This window comes from Saccopteryx bilineata, chromosome 6 (genome assembly GCF_036850765.1).
Source record: "Saccopteryx bilineata isolate mSacBil1 chromosome 6, mSacBil1_pri_phased_curated, whole genome shotgun sequence".
NCBI lineage: Eukaryota > Metazoa > Chordata > Mammalia > Chiroptera > Emballonuridae > Saccopteryx > Saccopteryx bilineata.
In genome coordinates, this window is record NC_089495.1 from 46469310 (window position 1) to 46485524 (window position 16215).

The 16215-nt window shown below is 41.5% G+C and overlaps 1 protein-coding gene across 12 annotated transcripts in view; it reads right to left on the bottom strand.

Moving 5' to 3' along the window:
* Nucleotides 1-16215, bottom strand: part of BIVM (basic, immunoglobulin-like variable motif containing) — an 86393-nt gene extending 70178 nt beyond the window's left edge. The window contains exons 1-3 of one of the 12 annotated variants that reach the window (XM_066237306.1): nucleotides 16079-16208; nucleotides 15338-15423; nucleotides 841-1430 (exon numbers count right to left, since the gene is read on the bottom strand). In XM_066237306.1, the coding sequence (XP_066093403.1) occupies nucleotides 841-1315 (475 nt within the window). In that variant the 5' untranslated portion in view covers nucleotides 1316-1430; nucleotides 15338-15423; nucleotides 16079-16208. Of the gene's footprint in view, nucleotides 1-840; nucleotides 1431-14906; nucleotides 15246-15337; nucleotides 15424-16070 lie in introns of those variants that run through there. The other 11 variants (XM_066237305.1, XM_066237314.1, XM_066237304.1 and 8 more) reach the window with 11 other exon arrangements.

The window sequence follows — 16215 nt, forward strand, 5'->3', positions numbered from 1 at the left end:
ATCACTCATAAATATAGACAAAAAGTGAAATCCCCTGACACCCTGAAAATTACAAATTTACAAAACATTCTGTGAAACAAGTTTATTTTGCAAATGAATGGGTAGAAGTCATGATGTTACTTCTAGGTGAAACCTAGAAGTAAAATACAAATCCTAGTTCTGCTACTTACTATACAGTTGTGCAAATTAGGGCAGACAATTTATTCCCTCTATGCCTCAATTGCTTCACCTATGAAAAGGGAATAACAGTACCTACCCTATGAAATTCCTGTTACTGTTTAAAAGAAATTAGTATCTGCCAGAGGACCACCACAATGCAATTGTGAAGGTTGTGCACTGCACCCTAGGTGACTCCCTAGGTGAACGGCACAAAGTTGGGCAGTACACAACCTACTCAGTGTTATCTGGAGATCTTGCAGAGTAATAAAAATTTTAACAACAAAAAAGTCTCAATGTCATATGGTAGAAAAGAAAATTAAGTGTTTAATTGGGAAATATGAATTCACTTCCTGCAAAACTATAAAATAGTGGTATGTTATTCTAGCCACCTCATTAACCACTTCTGAGATCCCATGTACTTATCTGTAAGACCTGTGTTCTACAGCTTCACAGATTTTTCAAAGCCCTCAGACTGTAACGGTAATGTTTGAAGTTTCCAACAGCAACACATTAATGAACCAAATGGCCCACGTCCAAGGTTATGTCTTAACAACAATAATAGACAAGATGATAGCAATGCTCTCTATTCACTATTATAAAAGCATGTTTAATGGCAAGTTTAAACAAGATACATTGTTTTCTCATCATTTTTACATGTGAACTTCATGGCTCCTTCCTTACCTGATTTGTGTTTCAAATTTGTGGTCACCCCATCAAATTCAGACTTATCAATTTCCCATGCGAGAGGTAGCTTGCCCAGGCTACTGGATAAGTTTTCCAAGCTATTTTCCTCATTGTAGATGATCTCTGATGTACTAGACGGGATTCCAATGTATCTTGAATTATTTCCAGCAGATAACGACGTATTATCAGGGAGGCAAGAGGAGCGAGATAGATTTGTAGTTTTATAGATTGAGGTTGCCTGGTTGAGAAAGGCATAGTCAGAACAGATGGCATAAATTTTCTCTCGGGTATGGGTCACTGGACAGCTCCATAGATAATGACCATCTCCTTTGGGACCCAAGGGTGCTCCTGACGCACGTGTGCAGAAAGACTGGACAGCACCTTGTAGGTTCTCTTCAGGAGACTTTCTCTCAGATTTGTGCCCACCATTTCCAGAATCATTTGTCCTTTCTGCTTCTGCAATGTTAGGCATTGAATGCAACTATAAAAGTTCTATTACAAAGAAAGAATTGCAACCCTGTTTCTTGAAAAGCTGTGACAATTGTTTATAGCATTCTACAAAAACTTGAGAGCTGCAAAATGGACTCCTAAGAAAAGAGGGAGAAAGAGAGATCAACAATCCACCAGACACTACAAAGAGCCCTAAAAAATATACCAAATGTCATGACTTCATTTAATAAGTATTTATTTTACAACTACCATATGCATAGTTATAATAATCACTATTTGTCCTGTTAAAAATTATTTTAAATAATGCATTAGAATAGCCTGACCAGGCGGTGGCGCAGTGGATAGAGTGTTGGACTGGGATGTGGAGGGCCCAGGTTCAAGACCCCGAGGTCGCCAGCTTGAGCGTGGGCTCATCTGGTTTGAGCAAAGCTCACCAGCTTAGACCCAAAATCGCTGGCTTGAGCAAGGGGTTACTCGGTCTGCTGTGGCCCCACGATCAAGGCACATAATAGAAAGCAATCAATGAACAACTACGGTGTCGCAAGGAAAAACTAATGATTGATACTTCTCATCTCTCTCCATTCCTGCCTGGCTGTCCCTATCTATCCCTCTCTCTCTGACTCTATTTTTAAAAAAAAATGCACTAGAATAAAAAAGACAAATAGCCCAATTAAAAATGGGCAAAGTATGTGAATACTCACTTCTCAAAGATGATATAGAAACAGCAATAAGCACAAGAAAAAAAAAACTAAGCATCATCAGCAATCACAGAAATAAATGTAAATCAATACCACAATGAGCTCCAGCTGGTTGGCTCAGTGGTAGAGCATCAGCTGGCATGTGGATGTCCTGGATTCAATTCCCAGTCAGAAAATACAGGAGATGCGACCATCTGCTTCTCCAACTCTTCCCCTCCCCCTTCTCTCTCTCTGTCTCTCTTCCTCTCCAGCAGCCATGGCTCAACTGGCTCAAGTACCTCAGCCCTGGACACTGAGAATGGCTCCATGGAGCCTCCACCTCAAGTGCTGCAAATAGCTTGGTTGAGAACATAGACCCAGATCATAGGCCCCAGACAGGGGTTACTGGGTGGATCCCAGTCAAGGCACACGCAGGAGTCTGTCTCTGTATCTCCCCTACTCTTACTTGGAAAAGAAGAAGAAAAAATAACAAAACAATGAGATACCAACTGACATATACCAGTATGACTATAATCAAAAAGGCAGATAATAATGATTTTCAAGGATGTGGAGAAATTGGAACCTGCAACACTGCTAATGGAGGTGCAAAATGGTCCAGTCACTTTAGAACACATTTCCTCAACATTTACATAGAGTTCCCATACGGTCCAGCCATTTCACTCCCAGGTATATATAGCCAAGAGAAGTAAAAACATGGGTCTACACAAATGTTCATAGCAGATTTATCCATAATAGCCAAAAAGTGGAAACAATCCAAACATCCACTGAATAAATGTTATATATCCATGCTATGGGACATAAGGCAATAAAAATAAATGAAGTACTGAACCAAGCAACAATGTGGAGTAACCTTGAAAGTGTCAGACCAGGTGAATAACGCTAGTCATAAAGGAACAAATAGTGTATAATTCCATTTATATGAAATGTCCAGAATAAGCAAATCCATTCAGAGACAGACGGTAGAGTAGCGGTTACCAAGGACTGGAGGGTAGTGAAGCTGGAACTGATGGGGTTTCTCATGAAGTAATGCATATGTTCCATAATTGGCTGTGGTGAGGAATGCACAACTTTGTAAACATACTAAGTCATGTTAATGTACACTTTAAATGGCTAAATTGTATGATGTATAAATTGTATCTCAATGAAAGTGTCTAGAAAAGTAAGGCATTAGCAAGGTTATTTTAAAAGCATATAGGAACAAACAGTACATGAGGAATAATGAGCACAGATTGAAATATAACTACAAACTTAAATTATTTTTAAATTAAGCAGTCTTGATCTCCTTTTCTTTTTTTAGCTCTATTTTCCTTTAGTCTTTTAATTTTTATTGAATTGGGATGACACTGGTTAGTAAAATTATGTTTCAGGTGTACACTTCTATAATAGAGCACATGTATATGTTGTGTGTTACTCTAAGCCAAGTCTCCTTCTATCACCATGAATCCCCTCCCTCTTCTCTTCTACCTCCCTCACCCCCTTTCCCTCTGGTAACCACCATATGTTGTCTGTGTCTATCAGTTTCATTTCCCTTGCTTAATCCTTTCACCTTTTCCACCCAGATCCTTGATGCTGCCACCAACAGCTGCAAGTCTATTCTATCTATGAGTCTGTTTTTATTTTCTTGGTTAGTTTATTTTGTTAATTATATTCCACATATAAGTGATCTCATATGGTATTTGTCTTTCTCTGGCTGGCTTATTTCACTTAGCATAATTCTCTCCAGGTCCATTCATGCTGTCACAATAAGATTTTTTTTTCTTTTCTAACATCAAATAGTATTTCATTGTGTAAATGTATCACAGCTTTTTTAATTCATTCATCTGCTGATGAACACTTGGGTTGCTTCTAAATTTTGGCTATTGTAAATAATTGCTGCAGTGAACTTAGGGGTATACATATTCTTTCAAATTACAGTTTTAGGTTTTTTCAGATATATATATTTCCAGAAGTGGAATTGCTGGGTTATAAGGCAGTTCCATTGTTAATTTTTTGAGGTAACTATATACTGCTCTCCACAGTGGCTGCAACAGTCTGCATTCCCACCAACAGTGCACACGGGTTCCCTTTTCTCCACATCACTGCCAACATTCAATAGTTAATTTATTGATGCTAGCCATTCTGACAGCTGTGAAGTGATATCAGATTGCAGTTTTAATTTGCATTTTTCTTATGATTGGTGAATTGAGCATATTTTATGACTATTGGCCATCTGTATGTCCTCTTTGGAGAACTGTCTATTCAGGTCATTTGTCCATTTTTTAATTGAGTTCTTTATATTTTTGGTGTTAAGTTTTATTAGTTCATTATAAACTTTAGATATTAACCACTTATCAGATATGTCACTGGAAAATATGGTCTCCCCTTCAGTGAGTTGTCATTCCATTTTGCTGATGGCTTCCCTTGCTGTGCAAAAACTTTTTAGTTTGATGTATTCCCATTTGATTATTTTTTCTTTTGTTTCCCTTGCCTGAGGAGACATATCAGAAAAAATACTGCTCTGAAAATGTCCAAGGTCTTACTTCCTATGTTTTTTTCTAGGATTCTTATGGTTTCAAGCCTAACAAATCTTTAACCAATTTTGAGTTTCTTCTTTTGTGTAGTTTAAAAAAGTTCTCTAGTTTAATTTTCTGCACATATCTGTCCAATTTTCCATACATCATTTATTGAATAGACTAGCTTTGACCCATTGTATGTTTCTGCCTCCTTTGTCAAATATTAATTGCCATAAAGGCATGGGTTTATTTCTGGGCTCTCTATTCTGTTCCATTGATATATATGTTTGGTTAATGCCAGTTCCAGCCGTTTTATTATGGCCTTTGTAGTATAGTTTGATAACAGATAGCATAATTCCTCCAAATTTGTTCTTTCTCAAGATTGCAATGACTATTAGGGTCTTTCGTAGTTCACTATAAATTTTTAGAATATTTGTTCTAGTTCTGTGAAATACACCATTGGTATCTTGATAGAAATTGCATTAAATCTATAGATTGCTTTGGGCAGAATGGACATTTCAATGATATTAATTCTTCCTATCCATGAAGATGGTATATGCTTCCACTTCTTTGTATCTTCTTCAATGTCTTATAATTTTCCAAGTACAAATCTTTTACAACCTTGGTTATATTTATTCCAATGAATTTTATCTTTTGATGCAATTGTAAATGGGATTGTTTTCTTGGTTTCTCTTTCTGATAGTTCACTATTAGTGTATAAAAAGGCAACTAATTTCTGGATGATTATTTTCTGCTACTTTACTGAATTCATTTTTAGTACTTTTCTTATGGAATTTTTAGGGTTGTCTATACACAAGCATATCATCTGCAAATAATGACAGTTTTACTTCTTTTCTAATTTGGATGCCTTTTGTTTCTTCTTGTCTGATCTTTATGGATAGGACTTCCAATACTTTGCAGAGTAAGAGTGGTCAAAGTGGACATCTTCATCTTGTTCCCAATCTTAAGGAAGACATTTTTAGTTTTTGCCCATTGAGTATGTTTGCTGTGGGTTTGTCATATATAGACTTTACTATGTTAAGGTATGTTCCCTCTATTCCCACTTTGCTGAGAGTTTTTATAATAAATGGGTGCTAAAATTTATCAAATGAGTTTTCTGTATCTATTGATATGATCACATAACCTTTATCATTTGTTTTATGTGGTTTATCACGTTTATTGACTGGCAGGCATTATGTCAACCTTGTATCACTGAAATAAACCGCACTTGATCATGGTGTATGATCCTTTTAGTGTATTGATGAAACTTGTTTGCTAATATTTTGTTGAGGATTTTAGCATGTTTATTAGGGATGTTGGCTTATAAATTTTCTTTCTTTGTATTTTCTTTATCTGGTTTTGGAATTAGGATAATGCTGACCTAGTAAAATGAGCTTGGGAGTCTTTCCTGCCTTGAACTTTTCGAACTATAAAGGTAGATGTTAGTTCTTTGAATGTTTGCTGAAATTCACTGTAAAGCCATCTGGTCAAGAATGTTTGTTTGTTGGGAGATTTTTCTTCTTTTTTTACTGCTTTCATTTCATTAGTTGTAATCTGTCTATTCAGATTTCCTAATTCTTCCTGATTCAGTCTTGAAAAACTATGTTTCTAGTTTTTCTAGGAATTTATCCATTTCTTCCACATTGTCCAATTTGCTGGCATACAATTGTTTGTAATATTTTATTATAATCCTTTGTATTTCTGTGGTGCCAGTTGTTATTTTTCCTCTTTTAATTGATATTATTTATTTAGCTCCTTGCTTCTTTTTCCTTAATGAGTTGGTTAAAGTTTTGTCAATCCTATTCATCTTTTCAAAAACCAGCTCTTGGTTTCATTAATTTTTTGTATTGTTCTTTTAAATTCTATTTCATTTATTTCTGCTCGATCTTCATTATTTCTTTTTTCTACTTGCTTTAGGTTTTGTTTGCTGTTCTTTTTCTAGTTCCTTTAAGTGTGAAGTTAGATTGTTTATCTGAAATTTTTGTTTCTTAGGTAGGCCTGTAATGTAATTTCCCTCTTAGGGCTGGTTTTGCTGTGTCCAGATTTTGGGTTATTGTGCTCTCATTTTCATTTGTTTTAAGGTAACTTTTGTTTCCCTCCTTGATCTTATAGTTAATCAATTCATTCTTTAGTGACATGTTTTTTAGCCTCCATGCATTTGTGTGTTGTTTATTTTTTCTTGTAATTTCTAGTTTCATATCATATGGTCACAAAAGATGCTTGATATGATTTCAATCTCTATAACTTTATTGTTTTCTGGCCTAAAAAAAATGTTCCATGTGGGGCCCTGGCCGGTTGGCTCAGCAGTAGAGCGTCAGCCTGGTGTGCAGGAGTCCCGGGTTCGATTCCCGGCCAGAGCACACAGGAGAGGCACCCATTTGCTTCTCCACCCCTCCCCCTCTCCTTCCTCTCTGTCTCTCTTCCCCTCCTGCAGCGAGGCTCCATTGGAGCAAAGATGGCCCGGGCGCTGGGGATGGCTCTGTGGCCTCTGCCTCAGGCGCTAGAATGGCTCTGGACGCAACAGAGCGACCCCCCAGAGGGGTAAAGCATTGCCCCCTGATGGGCATGCCGGGTGAATCCCAGTTGGGCACATGTGGGAGTCTGACTGCCTCCCCGTTTCCAGCTTCGGAAAAAAGAAAAAAAAATGTTCCATGTGCACTTAAAAAGAATATAGTCTAATGCTTTGGAGTGAAATCTTCTGATGTTATGAATTAACCCTTTGAGTAGTGAGTTTTTTCATGCTCGCTGACCCCCGAGAGTGAGATTTGTTGTTGTTTTTTTCAAAAAATAAAATTAGTTACAGTTACAGTTTTATTAACTTAAAATCATGTTTGTTTGATAACCAATTTATGGAAACAAGAAGAACATACATTTCCCTTTTTTAAATGTTGCCTTATGCATTTTTAAAATAAATTGACCCTACTTTGGATGGTCAGGACACACGAGCACGGACATGAACGTTTGTACTATTCAAAGGGTTAAATCCATCTAGTGTGTCATTTAAGGCTAATGTTTTCTTGTTCATTTTCTGTCTGGAAAATCTATTCATGTCAATAAGGTGTTAAAATCCCCTACTGTAACTGTGTTACTGTTGATCTCTCTCTTTATGTCCATCAAGATATGCTTTATATATTTAAGTGCTCCCATGTTGGGTGCATAAATGTTTACAAGGTTTTAACCTCTTGTTGGATTGCTCCCTTTATCATTATGTAGTGTTCTTCTTTGTCAAAGTCTATTTTGTCAGATATAAGTATTGGTGCCCAGCTTTTTTTTTCCTTTCCATTTGCATGAAACACCTTTAGCTTTTTCTATTCTAGAAAGCTCTTTATTTCTCCCTCGTCTTTAAGTGATAGCCTTGCTGAGTAAAGTAGTCTTGGTTCTATATCTTTTCTTTTCATCACTTTGAATATTTCTTGTCAACTCCTTCTGGCCTGAAATGTTTCTGTTGAGAAATCAGCTGACAGTATTACAGAAGCTCCCTTGTAGGTAACTACCACATTTTTTGCTCCATAAGACGCACCTGACATAAGACACACCTAGGGTTTTAAGGAGGAAAATAAGAAAAAAAAATATTCTGAACCAAATGGTGTGTTAAAATATTTAATTAAATATCGTATTTTTCACTCCATAAGACGCATGGGCATTTTTCCCTCCAGTTTTGGGGGGGAAAAGGTGCATCTCATGGAGCAAAAAAATACCGTAATTGTCTTTCACTTGTGGCTTATAGGATTCTCATTGTTTTTAACCATTGCCATTTTATTTATGATGGGTCTTGATGTGAGCCTCTTTGGGTTCATCTTGTTTGGGACTCTGTGCCTCCTGGACTTGTGTGTCTTTTTCCTTTACCAGATTAGGGAAGTTTTCAGTTATTATGTTTCTTCAAATAGGTTCTTCATCCCTTACTCTCTCTCCTCTCCTTCTGGTACCCATATGATGCAGACCTTGTTACATTTCATGTTGTACCAAAGGTCCTTTAAACTATCCTCATTAAATTTCTTTTCTTTTTACTGCTAATTGAGTGTTGTCTGTTACCTCATCTTCCAAATAGCTGATTCAGTCCTCTGCTTCAACCAACTTACTTTGTATTCCTTCTAGTGTATTCTTCATTTCTGACTGGTTGTTCTTTTGTGTTTTCTATGTCCATTTTTATGCTTGCTATCTCTTTGTTGAAGTTCTCCCTATGCATCCCTATAAACATTTTTTAAAATTTTGTATCAGGTAAATTGTTCACCTCTATTTTCATTTAGCTTTCCATAGATTTCTCCTGTTCTTTCATTTGAGGCATGTTTGTCTCCCAATTTTGGCTGTCTCTTTGTGTTTGTTTCTATGTATTAGGTAGAAATGCTATGACTCCCAGTCTTGGTAGAGTGGCCTTATGTAGTAGGTGTCCTGTGGGGCCCAGTGGTGCAACTTCCTTGGGCTCCTGACCTGGGTGACCTAGAAATGTCCATTATATGGGTTATGTGGACCCTCCTATTGTAATTGAATCTTGATCGCTATTGATTTGTCTGTGCATGGCATCAACCGTCAATCTAGCTGTGAGGATGGACATATCTCAGAGTACAAGCTGCTGTACAGGGGCTGACCATATGAAGCAAAATTCACACCTCTGTAGGATCTGGTGCCTGCCAAAATCTCCTTTCAATATGTCACTTCTGAAGCTAATTGGACACTGTTCTGATGTTGTCTGAAGCTGGTCACTCAGTATGCTGTTTCTATAGGCTCTTAGGAGGGACTCTGGTGCAAGTCAATGCCAGATACTACTGTGACTAGCCCTGCACAGCTAGTTTGGAGCTAGAAAGTGATTCCTAGTTGGTGGTTGCCTCTCTGAGTGTGCACAGGAAAGATCAAGCTGTACACCAAGACTGGCTTTTACCAGCACTGGGTGAGAAGCAGGTCAGCAAATGTCCCAAGGCACCCTGAGACCTGCTTCCACCTGCTTCTGACTGCCGGCTGCCTGTTAGGCTCAGTCACTGATAGAGCCTACCATGGAATTCAAATTGCATGAGATAGATTCTTGGTGAGTCACCAGCTAGGGGCGAGCAGTATTCACCAGACTGAAATAAGTTCAAATTTGTGTCAGTGCTGGATCTAAGGTCACTAAGCAAATGTCCCAAGGTATACCAACTCTTGCTGCTGCTTCTTCTTCTTCTTCTTTTCTTTTTTTACAGGGACAGAGAGTCAGAGAGAAGGATAGACAGGGACAGATAGACAGAAACAAAGAGAGATGAGAAGCATCAATCATCAGTTTTTTGTTGCGACACCTTAGTTGTTCATTGATTGCTTTCTCATATGTGCCTTGACTGTGGGCCTTCAGCAGACCGAGTAACCCCTTACTTGAGCCAGCGACCTTAGGTCCAAGCTGGTGAGCTTTTTGCTCAAGCCAGATGAGCCCATGCTCAAGCTGGCGACCTCAGGGTCTCAAACCGGGTCCTCCGCATCCCAGTCCAAAGTTCTATCTACTGCACCACTGCTTGGTCAGGCCCAACTCTCGCTTCTACATGCTGGGAGCTCACACATCTTTGTGGTGGGACAGGATCTCAGGCACTCATCATGGTGAAGCCAACAGACTTTATCTGACCCAAAGAGACCAAGATTTAGCCATGTGAATGGAGGGCACTGCACTGCTCAGGCATGCAAGGGGAAAACTGCCCGATTCCTAGAGCCACACAACTCAGTCTGCCCCAGATTCTGCCAGGAGCCCAATCTCACCAGGATGTGGTCACCAGGAATCATGAGGGTGGGGCTAGCAAATTTTCATGAGGGGGCAGTGCCATTCAGTTTCACGGAAGAGTGGGGAAATAGTAGTACCCAACCCAAATCCACACAACTCAGTCACTGACAGAATTGGAGATCTCAGCCTAGACAACTGACTCATCAGCAGGGCATAAGATATGCAGGCTGGGGCAAGAGGGAGTATAGAAGGTAAGGCTATTCTTTTCCCCAAGGCTGATGTCATACGAAGGGGAATAATCTACCCAAGAAAGATGACATCTGCAGTGTGGAAAAGTGATGTGGCACTGGGATCCTGGTGGCTGTCCCTTCACTCTCTGCCCAGAGCCACAACCCCAGTCCCTCCTCACAAAACTCTAGTCCACTTCACTCTGCCTCTGCTAGAACCCATAGTGAGTGGCTGCAAAAAAGATTTTGTGCACTGGCTCTTTAAGAGTGCACATGTGTCTCTAGCAGACTCCTGCGTCTCCCTGGTAAACAGAATTCCTGCGGATTTCCACAGCCAGATGTTTCGTGGGTACCCCTTCCCAGTTCTGGTACTCTGGGCTGGGGAGCCCAATCTTGGTGTTGAGATCCCACACTTCTCAGTAGAGACCTTTGCAGCTGAGATTTCCCTCCAGAATCTCAACAGCCAGCCAGCCATGGGAGCAGGACTAACACTTTTCATGTCTCTTCTTTTCCTACCAATCTCAATGTGGCTTCTTCTGTGAATTCTTGGTTATAAGACTTTTCTTCAACTAATCTCTAGTTGGTTATTTACACTGATAGCTCTACATTTTAGTTGTAATTCCAGTTTGGCCCTGGGAGGAGGTTAATGGTAACATCCACCTACTCCACCATCATCTTGGTGGATGTTACCCCAGAATTCAAATTTTTTAAGTATCTGTCACCTGACAAAAAACAGGATCAAATCTAGGCAGTCACCAACTTCTGATCAATCTCAGGAAAAACTAAACTTCAAGTCTAAATTGATTTCTTTAATGAAGAAAACGACAAGTTTACATAGCTACTGAGCATCGAGGAAGCTACAGATATAAACCAAAGGAAGACCTAATGAGTGAAACCATTAGAGCACGTGACCCAATGCAGGTGCCAGAGAAGCGCATGCCCCCTTTGTGGGACATTAGTGATGGAGCAGTATTCAAAAGATTCACCCACCCTGGGTGACCAGTTTGAGGTTTACCTGTTAATATCTCTGCCCGTTTGCTTACTTAAAAAATTAGAAATGAGAATAACTTTCAGAGATTCAGGACAATGATTATATAAAATCCAACATACAAATACTGAATGACAAAACCTATGACTAAGGTGATAAGACATAACCGAAGATAATTACCCTAAGTCTGTGAGAAGAAATTAATGAAGGTACTGCATGTTCTCCATGTTAAGGAAAGACCTCCACCCGGAGGACTCCACATACCCTAGAAAAGATTCTATTTTCTTTATTTTTAAGGAATGCTTAAATGCCTTCTATTCAAATCTTCATGTAATTTGTGCAGAGTTTGTAGTTATTTGTAGGAGGGTCTGTTTGGCAGGAGATTCACCAAACATGGAATCTCTGATGGTTTTGAAACTTTCCTTTTCTTTTTTTTTTTTTTGGCCAAGAAATAATAAAAGTACTTATAGTGGGTCACTAGGCAGGACTCTGTTATGCTTTCTCCTTCTTCTTCATCTCTTAGCGTGATGGTGACAGTGGAGGAAGATGCAAGAGAAGCTGAGTACCTGCGGTTGTGCAGACCAAACTCTGTACTTATCTGAGGAGTTGAATTCTCCAAGTCTTAGCAGATATAATACAGGAGCATCTTCTACTTTTTATCCGTTATCCTCATGCCTTTCTTTAATAGCATAGTGTGGACAGTGGTGATATTTGTAGCACTGGGACTGTGTGGATGGGTTGTACTAGGATAAGACATGAAAGAAGGCAGCATATGAAAGAGGTCACGGTAAAGGGCAATTAGCAAAGGGGACGGAAGTTAGTCTGGTAAAGAAGACATAGGCCCTGGCCGGTTAGCTCAGTGGTAGAGCGTCGGCCTGGCGTGCAGGAGTCCTGGGTTCGATTCCCAGCCAGGGCACACAGGAGAAGCGCCCATCTGCTTCTCCACACCTCCCCCTCTCCTTCTTCTGTCTCTCTCTTCCCCTTCCACAGCCAAGGCTCCATTGGAGCAAAGTTTGCCTGGACGCTGAGGATGGCTCTGTGGCCTCTGCCTCAGGCACTAGAATGGCTCTGATTGTGGCAGAGCGACGCCCCAAATGGGCAGAGCATCGCCCCCTGGTGGGCGTGCCGGGTGGATCCCGGTTGGGCGCATGCGAGAGTCTGTCTGAACACCTCCCCGTTTCCAACTTCAGAAAAATACAAAAAAAAAAAAAAAAAAGACATAAATGTTTCTGGCACTGCCCTTGTTATCTCCATCTCAAGCTCCTTCCACTTTGCCAGAGATTCCTTCCTCAGATTGAATGGAATTTTACTTGTGGGACCAGCTCCCTGTGTGGCATTGTGGGGATTTTATGAAAAATGCTAATTTGGAATGCACATAAAAGAATGTTCTTATCAAAAACATATGCAAAAGAAAAGTACAGCATTTGCACACAAAAGGGGCTGAGCTTCCAGAAGCTAATGACAAGAATTACCATAGCAGTTGAATAATACAAAATGTAACAGTCTCAGCCCTGGCCAGATAGCCCTGGCCAGATCCTGGTTGGTTGGATCATCATCCCAAAGCACAGAGGTTGCCAGTTCATTTCCTAGTCAGGGCACATACAGGAAGAAATCAATGTTCCTGTCTCACACTCTCTCTCTCTTTTTCTCTCTCTCTCTCTCCCTTCCTCTCTAACTAAAAAACCAAGAAATAAAATGTTTTTTAAAAAATTTAACAGTCTGTTTTTGTGTTTGATTGCTTTTAAATAGTACTCAATGATCAAAAATAATGCCTTTGGTTGCACACTTACCCCCCCCCAAGAAAAGAGCAATGACCATCAACATAAAAGCATATTTTACATTGTTAAAATAAAAGCCAAGAGTAAATTTAGAATGGTTTGCAAACTTTCTCACTGAACCACTGTTTATGGAAATTTGTCTTTGAAAACTGTAATATTTATAATTTTTTATCACATAGCAAAATAAATTACAGAAAAACACTGCAAAGTACAAAAACATATTACAGAGAAAGTAAAAATTATCCCAATCCCATGACCCAAATGCTGCTATAGTGCTATTTTTCCTTATTATCTTTCTGATCCTGTCTTTTCTCCCCACTTGAGCAAGGTCTCCATGAGGCCAAGGGCACTAATATTATTGTGGCCTCAGGCTTTCTTACAAGTGAATAAGCACAAATTATTACTGAAGACAAGAGACATTATAGATGCCAATTACTGTATTCTATCATAATTATGTAATTATAGCCTCAGGAGTTAGATAGAGGCAGTTTGTCCCTCCATTACATAGCCCACAGTTGTTTTTTCATACCTTGTATCTGCTTTTGTCCCTACTTTTATAAACCTTTCTCAATTCCATTCCCACTCCTATCCCCTACCATTCCCATTAGTTGACATTTCTAATCTGACCTGTGCATAGATATTAGAAAATAAAGTGTCATATAACTCCTCTGCCTGAAGCCCTCTGCTGTTAGAAATTATCTGAATCCACCCATCCTTCCACTCTCCCTTCCTCTCTGAGCTCCCTCCATGCTGACCAAACTTTCCATTCTCTGAACATTATTTACTCCCACTCACCCTTCTTTATTTAATTTCTATTTCTATCAGATATCCTTCAAATGCCACTTTTGGGGAGGTAGGGAATACCTTCTTTGCTTCTTAAAATGGGCCAGATCACCCTGCATACACTATATGCTCAGGTACTATCCTTAACCAGGGTGCCAGTTTACATTTATAAGTGTATTCATGTGATGAATGTCTACCCCTGCATATCTGGTTTTCCTGACCATTGTATTCTCAGGGCCCAGCATTTGCAGAAGTGTCATCTGCAAATACTTATTTTTAAGTGCTTACATCATGCCAGGCATTATTGTAAACACTGGCTTAAGAGCCTACATGCCAGAAGGGCTTAACAGGAATGGTCTTAGGAATCAAGAACTAGAGTTTAAGCCAAGGAGTCTCTTCTTCTCTCTCTACTTCTCACCTGTGAGAACTGAAGTTCCCTAATCCAGTTTAGTGAGGCGATGCTATATTAACATTTAATAATAATGACTGCAGGATGTAAGGCTCAAATTAATTATTTATTCATAAGATCATGGCACAAGCAACAAAAGTATTAATTGTGTGCAAACAAAATTCCATAAAATGGCCAGTGCTAAAAGCACCGCTAGAGTAATGATTTGAACTATTCTGCAAATTAAATGTTCCATTTGTAAGAATACTCATTTCCTAGGTTACATTCTTGTCCACTCATATGTTAAATCAGTATCTTTAAGAATCAAGTTTGCTTAGAGAACTAAACGTCTTAAAAAGTCTCTTCAGAAAAAGCATTCCACATATGACAACTATTATGATCTATATTCTGAAAGGTAAAGCCACCGAGACACAGAAGCAGGTAAGTGACAGGTAAGGGTGGAATGCTGGAGGGCCAGGCAAGGCAGACACATTAAGCCCCAGAGCTCCGATCTCCGTCCGTCCCCGTCCCCGCCCCTCTCCATTCCTTCCCCACGTCCCCCAGTCCTCTCTTTCTCCATCACACCTGAACCACTCGCCAGGCAAAGGTTGCCAGCGTACGATGAATACCGGGGGCCTCCCGCGTACCGGCCAGCGTCGAGCCCGGTCTCCCAGGGAGGCGAGCGGAGTTCCCACTTGCCTCCTCTACGAAGCTCGCGGCGCCACGGGACTCGGAGGCCTCCGGGCCGAATGCGAAAGCCGCGCAGGCCACTGCCCCCCAGGCCGGGCCGATCTGTGCTCAGGGGGCGCCAGCACCGAGAAAAAAGCGCGGCTACGCCCCCTGCCCGCGCCCCTCTGCTGCCTTCCCAGCCCGCGCGCCTTCCGGGGGGCCCTGAGTCCGCTTCCGTCGCCGCAGCCAGGCCTCCTGGCCCCTCCTCCCGCCCTCCGTCCCGGGCCGGAAGTCGGAGTTTGCAGCCAGGCGGTGTGGGCAAAGGCTGGCGGGTGACTTCCACTTACCTGCCCCACGATGCTCTGGCTGCTTTAGGCGCTTGGGTGGGTGGGACTTGGGCAGTAGTCCCCGGACGGAGAGCCCCCGATGGAAGCTTTGGAATGCACGAGTTGACATCATTAGTAAGGACAATTACAAAAAATAAATAGAAAAAGAAACCACCGCTGTGGCTCCAGCCCAGGCTCGCTTTGGTGGGCTGAGCCACCCAGCCTGTCTAGGTTTTCAGGGCAGCTGACGAAGTCGAGAAAGGGAGGGAGGAAGAGGAGGCGGCTCGGGTCCAATTACGGAGCGGACTGTGACTCCTCCTGGTGACCAACCACCTGGGCCCCAAGGTCGGCGTGCAGGGGAGAGGGGTAGGGTACCGCGCGCTCTGGACTGGGGCCCTACAGAGCGTGGCGGAAGACCGGCTTCTGGCACTAACCACCGGTATACGCGGGAACAACTCCAAATCAGGTTTTGTTCCCAAGGCTCGTCCCTTCCGTCCCTAACTCTTCCCTCCATCCTACGGCCCGGTTCGTCACCCCACTTTTTCAGGGGAGAACGAACACCGACGCAGTGGCCTCCACTTGGACCGCCACGGGACCTGGGAGAGTCTCTGGTCCCTGCCAGCCCAGGCGGCATTAAGGCGCCTAGAACAGGCGGGTCGCATAAGGCCCGGCTCGCGGGTCCCAAGTGCCTGGCGCAAGACCACGCGCGGAGGGAACACAGCCGCGGACCACCACTTCGGTTCTGACCACAGACCTGGGTACCTTTAGATTGTCTGGCAGGGTCGGATCGCTGCGGCCGCCGCGGAACCCAGCTACGGACTCGAATCAGAGCCTCCAGAGCGCAGCCTGCGACGCTCGTCGGGTTACCCTGGGGCTGGCGTCTCTCGTCCCATCGGAGA